General features: G+C 43.8%; 1 protein-coding gene across 6 annotated transcripts; it reads left to right on the top strand.

Annotated features, from left to right (window-relative positions):
- The first annotated feature begins 309 nt into the window (after positions 1–309).
- Positions 310–8,850, top strand: LOC136521297 (uncharacterized). 6 transcript variants are annotated; one of them, XM_066515009.1, is made up of 4 exons: positions 310–536; positions 3,052–3,113; positions 3,179–5,125; positions 5,728–5,989. In XM_066515009.1, exons 3-4 carry the CDS (start codon positions 4,536–4,538, stop codon positions 5,729–5,731), a joined length of 594 nt encoding a protein of 197 aa, XP_066371106.1. In that variant the 5' UTR covers positions 310–536; positions 3,052–3,113; positions 3,179–4,535; the 3' UTR covers positions 5,732–5,989. The 6 variants fall into 6 exon arrangements, 4 of the variants coding, with proteins under 4 accessions (XP_066371106.1, XP_066371104.1, XP_066371107.1 ...); XM_066515010.1 differs by lacking the exon at positions 310–536 and adding an exon at positions 544–2,961; XR_010775523.1 differs by lacking the exons at positions 3,052–3,113; positions 3,179–5,125 and adding an exon at positions 7,758–8,850 and having other exon boundaries at positions 5,728–7,108.
- The last annotated feature ends 7,477 nt before the right edge of the window (positions 8,851–16,327 follow it).

Below are 16,327 nucleotides of genomic sequence, written 5' to 3'. Positions count from 1 at the left end.
ACGAACATGCTGCTGGATTTGCACCTTTCCCGGTCAAAGAAACCCGACCTACTTGATCACGGACCTACTAGATGACGTTGTTTGGCACCTACTAGTACTGATCAATCATGAAACCACAGATTCCCTCGCAGAAGCCAAAAGGAGCTGGATTATTGTTTTCTATGGTGTTGGGACACAGGTGCTGTTGTTTTCTTAGCCCTGAATCCCTGATAGGTGGGCCTGTAGTGCAGCACCAGCACCCACAGTGATGTCTGTGGTCAGGAGTGGTGGTGCATTGTTCACTTGTTATTTAGGAGGCGAGGACGCGAGGTGGAGGGGGAGACTTGAAATTTGCGAAGTTGCAAGTCAACGTGCATGCTCCGACTCAAATGAGCGGAGCTTCCCCATCTGGGTAGCTCCTCCTCTTCTTCGCCAATTCGCCATGCTCGCCGAGCTGCTGCAGCTGGGCAAGGCGACCGCTCACCATGGCGTGGCCTGGCCTCAGCTGAGCTATGCTGCTTCTAGCCTTCCACTCGTGCCGGCCGTGGCACTGGCAGGTTTGTCTGGTCTCCCTATCTTCAGCGTTCGTTTCTCTGTGAGAATGCTAGTTGTGCCTTTTTTATTTTCTTATTTTTGGGGGCAAATCTAGTTGCGTCTGGTTTCTTCCGAGCAGAGCAACTCAGATTGTTCCAGCAAGACAACAACAATTCCTTTCAGAGAGCCATCAAGCACAAGCAGGTCTTCATTCAAAAAACGCACAAGCAGGTCCTCTGAAATGGAAAACTACAGATCTGACATTTCTGACTGCTCGCTAGAAAAGATGTTACGTAGTACACTTAAAGAAAAGGGGATGGATAATCTTCTGAAGACGTCTCACGTCAGTCGTCATCGTCCTTCTTCTCGTGATAAATTGGCCTTTTGTCTCGCTAAACATGGCTGCTACTGTCCCAAACCCAAGGGAGGCCATGGGATTACTCGATGGGTGTTTGGATCTAGGGACTAAAGTTGGGTAGATGTCACAACGGGTATTTAGATACTAATTAGAAAGACTAAACATGAGCCTAATTAGGTTTAATAGATTTATCTCGTAAATTAGTCTCAATCTGTGCAATTAGTTTTATAATTAATCTACGTTTAATACTCCAAATTAGTGTCAAAACATCTAATGTGATACAGACTAAATTTTAGTAGGGCTCGCTATGATAGTGATAGTGTGCGCCCTCAATGCAGCATGCTACAGCTATCGGTACTGCTGCTGTAGCTCTCGCTGCTACAGTAACTTGCTGCGGGTAATAGTGGATGCAAATACGGCACTTAGTAAACTTGGGACTGGCCCGGGCTGGTTTGGCAAAGGGGAATTCAGGCCCATTAGGATTTAGGATTGTGCCGCCAAGAGGACTAGATGCATGTCATGTCGCGCTCCACCTTCTCAAAAAAACAAAAAACAAAAAAAAATTGTCATGTCGCTCCTTTTGTTTTCTATACATAATTGTTTTGGTCAGTATGATGTGTAAAAATGAGACTTAGCCGGGCCAGTTCAGCACGGCAGGCTTTAGACACATCAGTACATGTGCCGTGAACCGCAGGCTCAACCTAGGCTGAGATGCATGTAAGTCGCCTCTTGCGATATACTCCCAGAGTCCCAGGAGTATAATTGTTTTTTTTTTGAAACGAGGCTTTTCATTACACCTCTGTCACAGCTGAATCGCTGGACACCAAACCCTCCAGGAACGGAGGTACACAATCCAAAGTGGCTCGATCGCCACTGGGCATCTTACAGCCTATTGAGGCAAGCTCATGAGCTAAATTATTACAGACACGAGGACAGACATTGACCCTACACATGGAGAACTCTGCAGCCATGAAATGTTTGATCTCTATAATCATCCTGCCCATCGGTGACAGTCTGTACTCATCGCCTTGCAGAGCAGTCTTCAGGGTAGTCGCATCCGTTTCAAGTATCACCTGTGTCATCCCCATCTGAGCCGCCATTTTCAGTCCTTCAAAGCATCCCAGCAGTTCAGCATGGAAAGCACTCTGTAAGAAATCTTCCCTGCCGCCGCCAGCCTTCCACACCCTGCCGTCTTTATGCCTGATAACATAACCCCATCCACCGTCGCCCGACTGCTCGAAGAAAGCTCCATCAGAGTTGATCTTGAGGACCCCCTGCTCCGGCTTCTCCCAGCCTTTTTTTCTGACAGAAATCCGGCAACGGCAATGGTGTTTCAGTCTCCTTCAGGTTTTCAGCATGAGCAGTAGCTTTATCAGCCTGGGCAGCAGCAGTATAAGCTATTGCCACCTCTGATCTTCTTCGCCCTTCCTCTCTCCATGTATTTCTTTCACGCCACCAGATATAAAGGAGCATTACAACAGTGGCCTGAACTTTCGGTTCCATCTGCAAGATTTCCTCCATCACCTCACTTGCAGACGCAGCTTGAGCATGTTTACATCGTATGTCTTCTAGATTCAGAGCGTGCCAAACCTCCTTCACATATTTGCACTTAAACAGCAGGTGGTCGCCGTCTTCATCTAATCTCCCACACATGCAACATCTGGTGTCAAGTTTCATACCCCGTCGCTGTAGAACCATCCGGAACGCCAAATAGTTATTTCTTAGTCTCCAAAGGAAATACTTCACCTTCGGAGGACAGTCAACTTTCCATAGTTTCCTCCAGAACTCTCCTTTTTCCTTGCTGCTTTCCGAGCCCCCTGGCCTCGTTCTTTGCTGACACTGTTTCTGTTCAGTGTGGACCTTATATGCTGACCGGACCGAAAAAATTCCCTTAATGTCATAATGCCAAGCCAAGGTATCGTCCATGTCCTTATGCACCGGTAGCTGTCTAATTAATCTCACATCATCCTCCCAGAAGCACTGATTAAGGAGTTGCACGTCCCACTGCTCGGTGGCCGGGGTCGATCAGCTCTTCTACTTTCTGCAGCAGGGTTCGGCCTCTTGGTGTAACTGGTTTCGTTGTCACCTTGGTCAGTTTTTTTTTTGGCAGAATTAAGGGGATATTCGATCAATGTTTTTATGTGTAAAAATGGGACCTGAATGTGGGCCGGTGGCTTTAGGCCTATCGGGACTATGGAGGGAGGCCCAGACTCAGCAGATGCATGTCAGGCAGCCCCTTGCGGTCGGTATGAATTTCTCTCTAAGGACATTTGGTCGGTATTGGTGTGTAAAAATGGAACTTGACAGGGCCGGTTCAGCACATCAGGCTGCAATGGTACTATGACGCCCATGCTCAGCCTATGCATGTTACGTCGCTTCTTCCGTTTTAGAATCTTTGGGTGAGTATTGTTCTTTTTCCAAAAGTACTATGTAGAACTGATGATAGATTAGAGAGTTAATTTGGATTTATGCCATTATAAATATTACTTCTCTAAGGTTTGCCACTACTATTCATCATATTGGATCATATCATTACAATTTTCCGTCCACTTGAGATCTCCCATGACGTCCTTGACACCGTTGCTCCCATGCATAGGCCATTAAACATACACAATTATTTCATATGACTAAAGTGTTGTCGTCTTCTTTCGCCCTTCCTTCCTTCTTCACTCCATTCTCCATGGAGGTACATGACGACCACCCGTCGCTCCTAGCTGACCTCCTTCGAGCTCCAATCACTCGTCGTCAACTCGTCGCGTGCAATCACCAACACCCACACCGCCAACACAACCCTGTCCCAGCCCAACCCGTCTGTTGTTGCCTCTAGCCCATGGCAGAGCGGGTTGGAGCGTCGCCGCCATCATTGCGCCCCATCTTTAATATGATTGACCGCTACTTCACATCAAAAGTCAGACTCTAAATTTAAAAACATCGTGTCACCTTAAAATTTTAGCAAAATTAACTGGAATTATTGGAGATGAGTCTAGAATTACTTACTACTTTGTGTAGATCGGTATGCCTAGATATAAACATGGGTCCCATGGGTATCATAAAACTTAAAACTAGACATTAAAGAATAATTTACCTCTCAAATAGTTAGTCCACATAAATCCAATAGACACTAGATTTTTCTGAGTTAATGTCCAGTGAATTTTTAATTTTGTTGGATTAAATAAGCGCATCCAAAGCAACTAGAGTTGTGCCAAAGTGACGAAGTGTAGTAGACGCTTCGTTCCATAATCAGGTATCACTTCTGAAAAAAAGTACATTGTCGCTAACTAAAGTGGATTAGATATTGATAAGCTCACGAAAGTCGTTTTATTCCTCAATATAAAAAGTGGATAATAATAAAGAAAAGGAGAAGAAGAAGAGGAGAAGACACGTATTGCCTCTGACTAACTGACCACCATATACTATGAGTAGGTTGTCCACCAACTGTGTAGCTCACGAGCCCAGGTCGCAGCATCACCGGCCGCCGCCCTCAGCCATCCGCCTCCCCACGCCCCCCTCCACTAGCAAGCAACCTCGCGCTGCGTCTCCCCCCTCACACCGCCGGCGTTCTTAAACCCTAAAACACCGTCGCTGTTCCGGATCCTCGAAGCGCCAGGCGCCCCTCGCTCCTCCCCTCCAGATCCTCGTCCTCCTCGGCCGAAAACCCAACTATATGGGGAACGCAATTTCCACCGCCGCCGTCCCGGCCCTATGTGCCGCGATGAGCGCTGTCGAGCTCGCCAACTTGCTGGGCCCGCTGCCGGGTGCGAGCACCACGGTAGCCGCTCAAGCCCCGCCACTCCACAGCGGGGTCCGGGACCTGCTGCTCCTGGCTTCGGCGGCGGGGTTTTCTGTCTCTGTGACCTTCATTTACCGCCACGTCCTTCACCAAGATGCCGGCAACCGGCGCCTGCCGGAGATCGTGTCCTTCATGTCATGCGTGTGCGCTGGTGTTCTCCAGTTCTTCCTGTTCGTGCGGGCTCCAGGTGGTGCGGACGTGGATCACGGCGAGCAAGCCCGCGCACTTGGTCTGGCTGCTCTCCGTGTCTTGCCCGCTGCGGCCACGGTGACCTTTCTGGGCACCATGCTGATTGTCGCCGCGCACATCCGCGCAGGCGGCGAAGGTGGCGGCGGCGCCGTCGCAGTCGCCGGAGAGGAGCCGATGCAGGCTCCCGTGGGGCTCCGGTTCCTCAGCAGGATGGCTTTGGCCGCTGCGGCAGGACTGGTCTGCCTGATGGCCATAGCCTTCTACGGCGCCTACAAGTAAGTTTTCCTTCCCCAACCATGCCCCCGTCGGCCTCCTCCTTCACCACAGTGCGCTGTGCGCCCACTCGGACAGGTGCTCTCCTTATCTCCTTGTCCATGGAGAGCTGAGCGTCGCCGTGTACGTGTAAGCCGACGGATGCAACGCCATGTTGACATCTCCGATCAATTCGTACTCCTTCAGCAGCGGCAGAGACAGCCAGACACACACACCGTTCTCGTGTTCTCGCCTCACTATCAGAGGCCGCCCGGCGTGGCATGCGGCATCTCGGAGACTTGGACTAGGAATTCCTTGTCCTGGAGGCCGGGAGCTCAGGGCCCCAGGCCATTGATCTTGTTTTAAGCGGGTGCTGTGTCTGGGAGGAGTCAATTATCCGTTGGAGTGCATCCGGAACCGGAAATGAACACGTGCCGCTTGCTGGCATTGATCATTCACTGCCGTTATGCTATTCCACTGCTTAAATCTTTTCGTTTCCCCTAGAATTTTCAGTTGCTCGCGTGCCCTGATTATTGCTAGCTAGATAATCGCAAGTGTTCTTTAGTATTACATGTTACTTATAAAATCATCTTTACAGTTAATTATTCCCCTTTGCAATTCTCAGTTAATGGCGTTGATGAAAAATCTGGAAGAAGTGCTGGGTGGCTACCGTCAAGATTCGTGGGAATATCATGGCATTGCCATCTAGGAGATTTTACTACACAATGAAATAATGAATATTTGTAATAATAATATTCAGATGGATGTTGTACTGAATACGGTTGTGCTGGTTATCTGTGATTGTCGAGTCAGGGCTGATACTTCAAACTTGTGATTGGCTATTAATGATTGAAACTTATCGGTGCTTCTGCCACCATTTATCTTCAGTCATGTGCATGTACCTGATCATTGCTGATTTTACTAATCTTTGATAGTTAGATGCTTATATTTGTGTTCTGGTATATGCATGCAAGTATCAAAATATGTATTTTTACCTTCTGGATTGGACCTTCCCATTTACAGGTCTAAATAAACTAGGAACTTCCAGCAGAATTTTAAGAGCGTCATGAGAAAGCTACAAGGTTATGCAGGTTATGGCTCTATATTCGAAGGCTTCAGTTCCTTTTCCTGTTGTTGTTTCAGTTGGCTCTGGACTTTAGGGACTTGTAGGGGGTTCCAGTAATTTGTTGTGTTACTGTTATAACCGTTTTATTTCCTTTTTGTTATGACTTGTAAGACCATTTTCCTGGCTTCTGGTTCAAGATGTGGGTTAGTATTATTTCTTGTTTGATCTCAAAATACTTGAATTAGTTGTGATAATATGATTACTTTTGCTGCTCTGTGCAGATAGTGATTGAGGCCTAAACATGTTCCTTCCACTTCATCATGATCATATCACAGCCCAGAAATACAACATGATCCTGTAAGTTTTGCCTTTTAAACTTAGGCGTCTGTCCGGCTTCTCAAGGGGTCTTTTTAGACTCAGGCATCATTTCAGACTTCTTAAGGTTAACTTTAATTTAGGCGTGCCTAAGTGTGGCAGCCTGCAGCTTTGAAGCAAATATTGAAATATGCTATGTCGCATTTGTGGTCGATGCTTGTGTAGCTCCATTGCAATGCTTGTGGCTAGTTCTTCTTCTTTCTTTTTTTTTGGCGCACAATAGCTAGTTCTGTTTGGTCATGCTACTTTGTGAGATTAGTAATAGCCACATAATTGCAAATTTATATATGATCATTTCTTTATTTGATTATTAATGGCCCTGGTGACATAGGCACTACCTAAATAAGTTGTTGGGTTCCTATTAGTTTTTGTTTCCTTTTGTATACTTTTGTAAGACTTTGGCTAATATTCATTATTCAAAACAGGGGTACGTAAAACAAATCCTCTTTCTCTAAAATGTTTTTGTTGCTGCTGAAAATTCTCTGATTATTTTTTTTCATTTTTGCTGTGCACAGGTATCAAGGAAAAATATATTTCTTCAACAGTTCAACTGCATTATGACCATGTAAACATGTTCAACTGCATTATTTGTTTTTCAACATGCTCTATAAGTTTTGCCTCTAAACCTAACTACACAGAGTAAGACCATGGGCAACCAATTGACCACTAGGCTTCTTTTGGGACTTTGTAGTATTTATTAGTCACATCACATTTGCAGCACATCTTTGCGTGATATAAAACATTGTGGATATATTTCAATAATATACTAGTTATGGCTGTATTCTGCCAAAATAACTAGATATGTGGGCAACCAATTGACCACTAGGCTTCTTTTGGGACTTTGTAGTATTTACTAGTCACATCACATTTGCAGCACATCTTTGTGTGCTATAAAACATTGTGGATGTATTTCAATAATATACTCGTTATGGCTGTATTCTGCCAAAATAACTAGATATGGCTATATTCTGCCAAAACAACTAGATATGGCTAGTTCTTGCCGAGTTGCTGATCATATGTTTTTTATGAGATTAGTGATAGCCAGAAATTGTAGATTTTTCTATACAATTCTCTCTTAATTTTGTTGATTACCCTGATATACTCATAATTGGATTAATACTCAACAAAGTTTGTTGAATCACCTTTCCTCTTAAAATGTTGGTTGCTTGCTGAAAGTTTCTCTGATATTTATTTCTCATTTTCTTCATGTGCAGATAGCAGTCAAGGCATCATATTCCTTCAACTCCATTTTGAGTTGTGATCCTATCACAGCCTGGAAATAAGACATGATACTGTAAGTTTTGCCTCTAAACTTAACTACAGTAAGACCATGATTTACCTGTTAGGCGTGTAAGGTGTCATCTGCTGGGTAGCTCAATTGCTATCCGATTGTGGCTTTGTAGGTTTTCTTATAGCCACTAGATTGTGGCTAGTTGATGTTAAGATGATCTACCAACCTTGGGATTGTGAGCTGTCCCAAGTACATTGAACTGCTTACCTTGCTACGAACTGATCCTGGAGCAGTTCAATGTTGCCAATCATGCATGTTTTCATGAATTGCATGATTAGGCAACATAACTACCTGATGCACACGCACAATATGCTTATCACTGCACAATAGTCGATGGTCCTATACTCTTATGAGAATTTGGGGTAGCCTTTAGGTGGCGATCAAGTGTCGATGTCGTCACGAAAACACTATTTGAGACAGAGTAGCCAGGCACTCCAATATTGGTGTGTCATGTGTACTCGAGGTCATAATGGTTCAAACTGGACCATATGTGTCCATATGCACTTCTGTTTACAAGATGCAGCAAACTTACGGTGGCGTGGCCTTGATGGACTGATGATGACAAACATGCCTTTTGTTTCCTTTTGATTTGAAATCAGAGATAGATATGCGCCATCTCCCTGGCACCAAAAGTTCTGGTGTTGTTAAAAGTTCTGAGATCATCCTACTTTAGACAGACCTTTTTTTCCCCCAAGGGCAATTTTAAACTCTGACTTGGAAAGTTGAGACTTGAGAGTGACTTTAAGAAAAAAAAACAGAGGGAAGATTTAGGGCACCAGCAACACAGGCTAACAGCCTTGTTAGCCTCAACCAAAAATTCTGGTACATGTAGACGAGGGTGAGTATGAGACACTGGTCTCCCAATGCGGGCATGCAGGTGAGTGGAGAATTTTTTCATAGTCTTTTCCCATCACAACTTTCTTTATTATGAACTTGTTGTGGTCCCAAGCAAGCATTGGTGGCTCTCTTCTCCACAATGCGGACTTTACAGCTGCTTCAACTTTTGTCAGACCGGACATACGCCTGGACATCCAGTGTTTTTTTTTTGAAAGATCCGGTTCAACCGGCTTGTATTAATAAGTAGAAGATAGAGTTCAACATACATGCGCGAGCTGCGCCCTCCCAAGTGGCAGACCGCCACCTGGGATGTTAAGGTTCTATGCTAATTACTCATTGAATTGATCTCAATCTTGAGGAAGTGGAAGGTCCTCCCCTTGCTGACGCCCAATTGGAGTACTCATCCTTGATCTTGGCGAACAGTGCATGTACGGTGCTATGGTTTTGTTGGAAAACAATAGCATTTCTTTCCTTCCAAATATGCCAGGTAGTCAGCATTGCTAGTGAGTGCGCTACTTTTGTTCCGATACTTGTGATTGCAAAGAACCACTCTTCCATGTCGCTGTAGTCGTTCCAACCCTCCGGCTGAAGGTTAAGGCAACTGCTCCATGTTGCTACCATCGTTCAGACTTCTCTCGCAAACGGGCATTCCGTGAATAGATGGACGGCAGTCTCCAAATTCCTTTCACACAGAGCACAAAAATAGTTGTTTTCCCATCCCCTCAACTGTAGCCTGGCTGCTGTCCAGACTCGATCTTGCAGGAGCAACCATAAGAAAAATTTGATGCGGGGTGTCGCCCATGCCTTCCAGATCAGTTTTGGAAAATTGGAGAAAGTCTGACCGCAGAACTGAATTTCATAGGCCGACTTGGCACTGTACTCGCCTGAGCTCTCAAGAGTCCAAACAATAGTGTCCTCTTGCTCACATGATTGGTCCAGATGCAAGGTGTGTATAAGTTTCCACAGCTCGACAAAGTCTCTCAATATCTCTGCATTCAGATTGTGTGCAATGTCCTGAATAAGCTTACCGTAAAAAACGGCCTCGCGCACTGTCCTTTTCTTCCGCTTTACATGCGTGTACAGGCTCGGGAAAAGGGAGGCCGGTGACCACCCCCTGATCCAGCACGAGGTCCAGAAAGGCGCTCTCCTGCCATTGCCTATGATTACTTTGGTTGCCGCCGAGAAAAGGGCGATGTCCTTCGCATCCACAGGTAGCTGCATCCCAGCCCACGGTCTATCTGTACTGCTCCACATTAGCCATAACCAGCGCAGTCTTAATGCTCTACTGAACCTCTCCATATCTAAGATTCCGAGGCCTCCATGGCGGATAGGTCTTGCAACCAAAGGCCAAGCCACCTTGCATTTCCCACCTGTGATTTCTCCATCTCCAGCCCACAGGAATGGTCTTCTTAGCTTGTCGAGATCTTTCAGTAGTTGTTTTGGTGCGTTGAGAGAGGTTAGCATATAAATTGGAATCGCACTTAGGACTGAGCGCACAAGCTCTCTTCTCCCTGCCGGATTCAGTAAGCGTCCTTACCAGCCAGCTAGCTTCTTTCTTGCCTTGTCTAAAATTCCTTGGAGATGAACAATCTTTAGTCTACCCAAGGTCAATGGTAGTCCCAGGTAAGTGATTGGAAAATGCACCTTCAGGCCTGCAAATGGTTCTAAAACTTGATCCAGATTGATACAGGCACATCTTATGGGAGATACTGAGCATTTTGTCCAGTTTAATCTCAGCCCAGTCGTCGCCCCAAAATGAGTGAGGATATTCAGTAAGGATGCGACTTCTTCTCTGTTTGGGTTCAGGAAGATGACTGCGTCATCCGCATATAGAGAAAGTCTAATTTTAGCACATCTTCCACGCAGGGGGGAGAGGACACCATCATTTGTCGCTAGCTCCAGGACCTTTTGAAGCGCATCAATTGCTAGGATGAATAGGTATGGGGATAGGGGGTCACCCTGCCTCAGACCCCTAGCATGTTTAATTTCTTCCCCTTCAGTGCCATTAACCAGGATGGACGAGCGTGAAGAGCACAACAACAAGGATATCCAATCCCTCCATCTCGAGCTGAAACCACGATGTTCCATCATCTCTATCAAATAATCCCAAGAGACCGTGTCGAATGCTTTTGAGGTGTCTAGCTTGAAAAGCAACGCCAGCATCTTAGTTCTGTGATATGCTCGCGCCAGGTTCCTCACGTACATGTAGTTGTCATGTATGCAGCGTCCTTTGATGAAAGCACTCTGTGAAGATGAGATCAAATGGTCCATGTGCCTTGATAGCCTGATGGCCTGAGTCTTTGTTATCAGCTTTCCAAAGGAGTGCACTAGGCTAATGGGCCTAAAGTCCTTCGCATACTCAAGTGTTTCAGTTTTAGGGATGAGGACAATATTGGCTCCATTGAGATGTTCCAGAGGTCCTGCCCGTAGATTGTAAAAGGAGCTCATTGCTGTCATTATGTCATCCTTGATCGTCTGCCAGCATTTTTTTGTAAAAAATTCCAGTGAAACCATCGGGTTCCGGAGCCTTTTCTGCAGGGAGCATCTTGATGGTATGTTCCACTTCTTCCTCAGTGAAAGGCGTGTCTAAATCATTGTCCTCAATCCTGCATAGCTGTAGGTTGTTCCAATCTATGCTTTGCGTGCGCTGAACCCTAGTACCCAAAAGGTCATTGTAGAAACGGTACAAGATCTCTTCCTTTTCCTCATGGCTCCAGGCGATTACATTTTCCTGGTTTTTGAGGTAAGCAATCAGGTTTCGCTTTCGCCTTCCGTTAGCACGTTGATGGAAAAATTTTGTGCACGCATCTCCCTCTCTTATTTGGGTCAGCCACGAACACTGTCGTCGTCTTGACCTTTCAATCGCCGCCCACCCCAGCACTTGGTGTTTTAGGTCCTTCAAAAGATTCAGTTCTGTCGCTGAGAGCTTTCTGGTTTCCTGAGCGATTTCCAGGCGAAGAATTGATTCGTTTGCCAAGTTGAGTTGCAATCGTGCATTGCTGAAAAGAGATTTGCTCCAAGCTTTCAGATCAAAAGCGGTTATCCTCAGGCGATTGTGTAGTCTCATCATTGGGTTGGTGCCAGCAACAGGTTTGCCCCAGGCTTGCGAGACCACTTCATTAAAATCTTGGATCCTTATCCAGAAATGTTCAAATCTAAAAGTAGCTTTCCTCGGTTGTTGTTTTTGGCTACATAAGAATAGCAGACAGTGATCGGAGAGGGAACTCGAGAGAGCTTGTAGGCCAATCTCCAGGAAAAGGTTGGACCAGTCATGGTTGCAAAATACTCGGTCCAGGTGAACCAGCATTGGTGAGGCTCTCCCATTACTCCAGGTGTATCGTCGATTCAACAATCTAAGCTCAAACAACTCGCTTGCGTCTAGCGCCCTCCTGAACTTTCTCATGTGAGTACGATTTATATTACCATTATTCTTGTCACTAGCATCACAGATCAAATTGAAATCCCCAAGGTAGATCCATGGAGTACTTTGCGCAGGCTGACAGCTAATCAGTTCTGATAGGAAGCCATTCTTTGCGTTGTGTTCAGTCGGACCATATACAGATGTCAATATAAAAGAGGTGTTGGTTAATTTCATAGTCAATCTCAAAGTCAGGCTTTGAGGTTTCTTGACCGGCTGGGTTGCCACAATGAAGTCATCATTCCAAGCAACAATAATACCTCCCTTGTTTCATCAGCCTCGATGTATTCCAACCCCATCCATGCTGTCCCAGGAATTCAGCTTGCAAAAAAGAGTTTATGTTGCTTAATTTACTCTCCTGGAGGCAGACAATGTGTGGCCTTGCTTGCTGGATTAGTAGCTTGACTGCCTCTCTTCTTGCAGCACAGTTGAGCCCCCTCACATTCCAATTTAGAAATTTGAGTTCGTTGTTATTCATTGACATATGAATAGCAGACAGGTTCTGGTTCAGTCAACCCCCAAAGACCACCCAGGCAAAAAGCACACAGTGTTGATATGGCGACTGAGGCAGTACGCCAACTTGGAGCATTGGGGAAGGCCTTAGAGCATAACGTTTGAAGGAGATCATGAGCATGAGCCACGAAGCAAGTACTGTATATCAGCATGTGCATTGATTTTTTCCATGGACTTTGCTATGGTACACCCAAATAACTCTGAGCTGTTCATTTATTTCGATCGGACGGTTATTATCACCAATTACCTCTCAGGAAGTATTAGGTGAAATATATAAATATAAATATATATATATATATATATATATATATATATATATATATATATTTGTAAAATAGGATAAATAAGGAAAGTTTTAAGATAAAACATCTTTTTTCTAGATTTGATTGATGCATGTGTGATCTGTGGATATGGTAAAACCCTTTTTATTTTGCAATTTTGGATTTGATATATTTTGATTCTGCAATTTTGCATGTGACTTAATACACTTGAATTTGCATGAATATGATTTGCATGTGCCCCAACGTGGCAGTACTTGATTTGCATGTGATATGTGATTTTACTGATTCCTGTGTGCAAGCGTGTGAGGTCAGTGAGTAATGACGTGATAAGAGTGAATAACACGTGTGCATGCAATGCTCAACGTATTGTCATCGTTTGCAACTTTTGGTCACATGTTAGCGTGATTTGCATATTGTACCGACACGGGGCATGTTAGCTTGTGTGGCATGTTAGGGCTGTTTGTAAAGCAGAATTTTTTTCATTCCTACATTTTTATGTGAAATTAAACTGATTCGTATGAAATTCCTATGCAATTCCGGCGACCGGCGCGCGGGGGCTGGCTGTGGGCGGCGTCCGTCGGCGGCCGCAGCTGAAATTACATGTTCCGTTTCTTTTCGATCCTTATTCCAATCAGAGTTAAAAAAAAATATCTCCACAAGAAGGAAAGAGGTCATGCGGCTCAGAAAAGAATGAGGCCACGCCTTAGCTCTTGTCCTGTTCGTTTGAACTTATCAACCGCACCGTTTTAGTAAAATAACAATGTTTTTCTCTGACAACAAATTAGTATCGGCATCCGCCGTTTTTCCAGCCAGTCGAACAAGACGTCTGTCTCCGTGAATTGGGGAAATATTTTTTTCTTTTTCTTGGTTAATTAATATAATAGATTAATTCAAAAATAAAAACATCAACAGTCTAGATTTGTTTGAGGTATTACCGCCTCCTAGCAAGTGAAGGATGTATCATAGCATATTGTTCTTTTTTATTACTTCTTGGTCCTGCTCCAAGAACTCTGGTTACTTGTGTTGATGTAGTCTAGTACTCTCCATCTATCAGTAACTACCACTCTCTGTTCCAAATTATAGATCGTTTTGATTTTTCTAGGTATATAGCCTCTGTCTATACAGTACATGATAAAAGCTGTGTGTCAAAAATAAAACTTAGATGACCTATAAATTGTAATGGAGGGATCGGAGTACTTGGTATTACTTGGAAAAGGCTCCCTGTCTTCGTGCTGCACTGCAGCCATGCCGTGCGCTAGTGCATGATCAGCCCGTTCAGTCACTCAGGAGTTCGACCGCGCCTGCCCCTTGCGCTTCCCTTTCGTTGTGTGTCTGCACGTCTGCTTGCACTCTGCCTTTGCCGTACCTACCGGCTACTGCCTACCATCAGGTGCGCCATTTATGGTAGGACATGTGAGGGATCAAGGGAATAAGGGCAGTCCCAATGGTGCATTGATGATGGTTTCTATCCTTATTAAATAACTTACCACGTAGGTAAAACGCTGACATGGCAACATAATTAATGAAGAAAGAGAGCAAAAATCATAGAAATGGTTTCTTCATGAAGAAATCAGGTCTAGTCTGGACCCAATGCACCAAGAAACCATGAAATCATCATTGGAGAGAAACCACCAGTTTCTAGAGAGCTCGTGTCGCACTCCCATTGGAGGAAGAAGATAGAGTTGGGAGAGAGAAAGAGAAAATAATTATTATTCATAGAAACCATGGGTTGAAAAACAGTATTTTTTTTGTGCGGTATCCTATGTTATAGAAACTACTATTTTTTTCATTGGGACTGTGCTAAGGGGTAGTAGCCTAGTGGGGCACAAAGAAGGCCAAAGGTGGGTTATTGGGTTAGCGAGTGGGACTTTTTCACTTCGTTGAAACCCAGAGAAACCTAGCCTGCTGCCGGTCCAAATTTGTGGAAGTACACCTCGTCTTCGTCTTCAACCTCGCGACAGGTTCGCCTTTTTCTCACAGTGCATCCAGGATGAGAATTCTTAGGGGTTGAGGGGGACTCCATGAGTGAGTGTGTGGGATTGCTGGATCCGCCCCTGCCCCCAATTTTGACTCTTTTCACGTCTTGTATCTACAGGAGTTACATACCATGTGCATGATCTTCGTGGGGCTATTCCTAGATAAAAGTTTCATAGATACAACTCTGTTCAAATGCTACTTTGCATCTCTTTAATTTGTAGCACCCAAGGTGTTTAGTAAAACTAGTTCATCAACTCGTGCTCTCCGGGTTAGAAAATTTAGAGCACATAAGTATTAGTTACAATTTAATATACCTTTAACTAATAAAATACTAAAACTAAATTGTATGTTTTTCACTTTGTTAACTTTCTAACGCAATAGATATTATGATGTCTATCAAATTGTGATAAATGTATCAATTACTAAACATTAGCATAAACTATGTTGGGCCTTGTTGTTGCACATATCTTCTGATGTCATGAATCTAAAATAAATTACTAATATTAAATTGCACGTTTTTCATTTTGTTCATTTTCCAACACAATGGATACAATGTTCTCTTTATCTAGTTGTGATCAATGTATCAAATACTAATCTATATGTTTTTCCATCCATACCCGTAGTTCCTTCTCTTTGCATAACATCGCTGTGTAACTTGAATATGAATTTAGTTGAAACATTAGCTTACAAAGAAAAGCTTAAACTATGGTGCCTCTTATTGTAGCCCATATCTTTTGATGCCATAAACCTTTTCAAATGATCTTGTTAATTACTAAAGGTTTTTTATTCTCAAGCTAAAATTCTTATTGTATCTTTATTAACTCTCATTTTGTACTTTTAAACTAAATATTTGAGGTCATAAATTGCACTCTTAAATATTACAATAACATAAACAATCATTTAAAACATACACCACATCACTCAAAATCGATGATAGAGCTTGAAGTGATTTCTATAATGGTGCTAAGCTAGAGAGAGTATTTAATATTTAAGTCATATAATGATTGTTCACTCTAAAATAATCCCAAAGATAAGGAAGTATAGGCACATATGGTTCGCACTACCACTATGCGTTTAAATTTATTTATCAAAAAGATATATATGCAGTAATGGTTATACTACCAATACAGATAACATTTTAGTTAAAATGTACACCTTCAACACCAAGTTATAAGTTGTTCAGACATTTCTGGTAAGCTTTTGTTATATATTCAGATATACACTATGTCTAGATACATAGCTTCACTATGTATCTAGAAGGAAAATGAGAACGACGTATAATTTGGAACGAAAGGAGTAACATATATTGTCGGTGTTTTGTAAACGGGACTAGTAAACTTATACAATTGCTGCGCTGCTCTAGGAAGACGATGGTAGCATCTAGAAGACACGAGGATTTATACTAGTTTAGGCCGGTGCCCTATGTCCAGTCTCAGAGATGATCTAGTGTGTATTCCTCGCTTGAAT

The sequence above is a fragment of the Miscanthus floridulus genome, chromosome 18 (assembly GCF_019320115.1).
Source record: "Miscanthus floridulus cultivar M001 chromosome 18, ASM1932011v1, whole genome shotgun sequence".
In the NCBI taxonomy this organism is placed as follows: domain Eukaryota; kingdom Viridiplantae; phylum Streptophyta; class Magnoliopsida; order Poales; family Poaceae; genus Miscanthus; species Miscanthus floridulus.
The sequence above is the reverse complement of the archived record's forward strand: the minus strand, read 5'-3'. Positions and strand labels throughout refer to the sequence as shown.

What these genes read in the sequence shown, in the direction of transcription:
- LOC136521297 (XM_066515009.1), top strand. Translation starts at nt 4,536, where the DNA reads ATGGGGAACGCAATTTCCACCGCCGCCGTCCCGGCCCTATGTGCCGCG.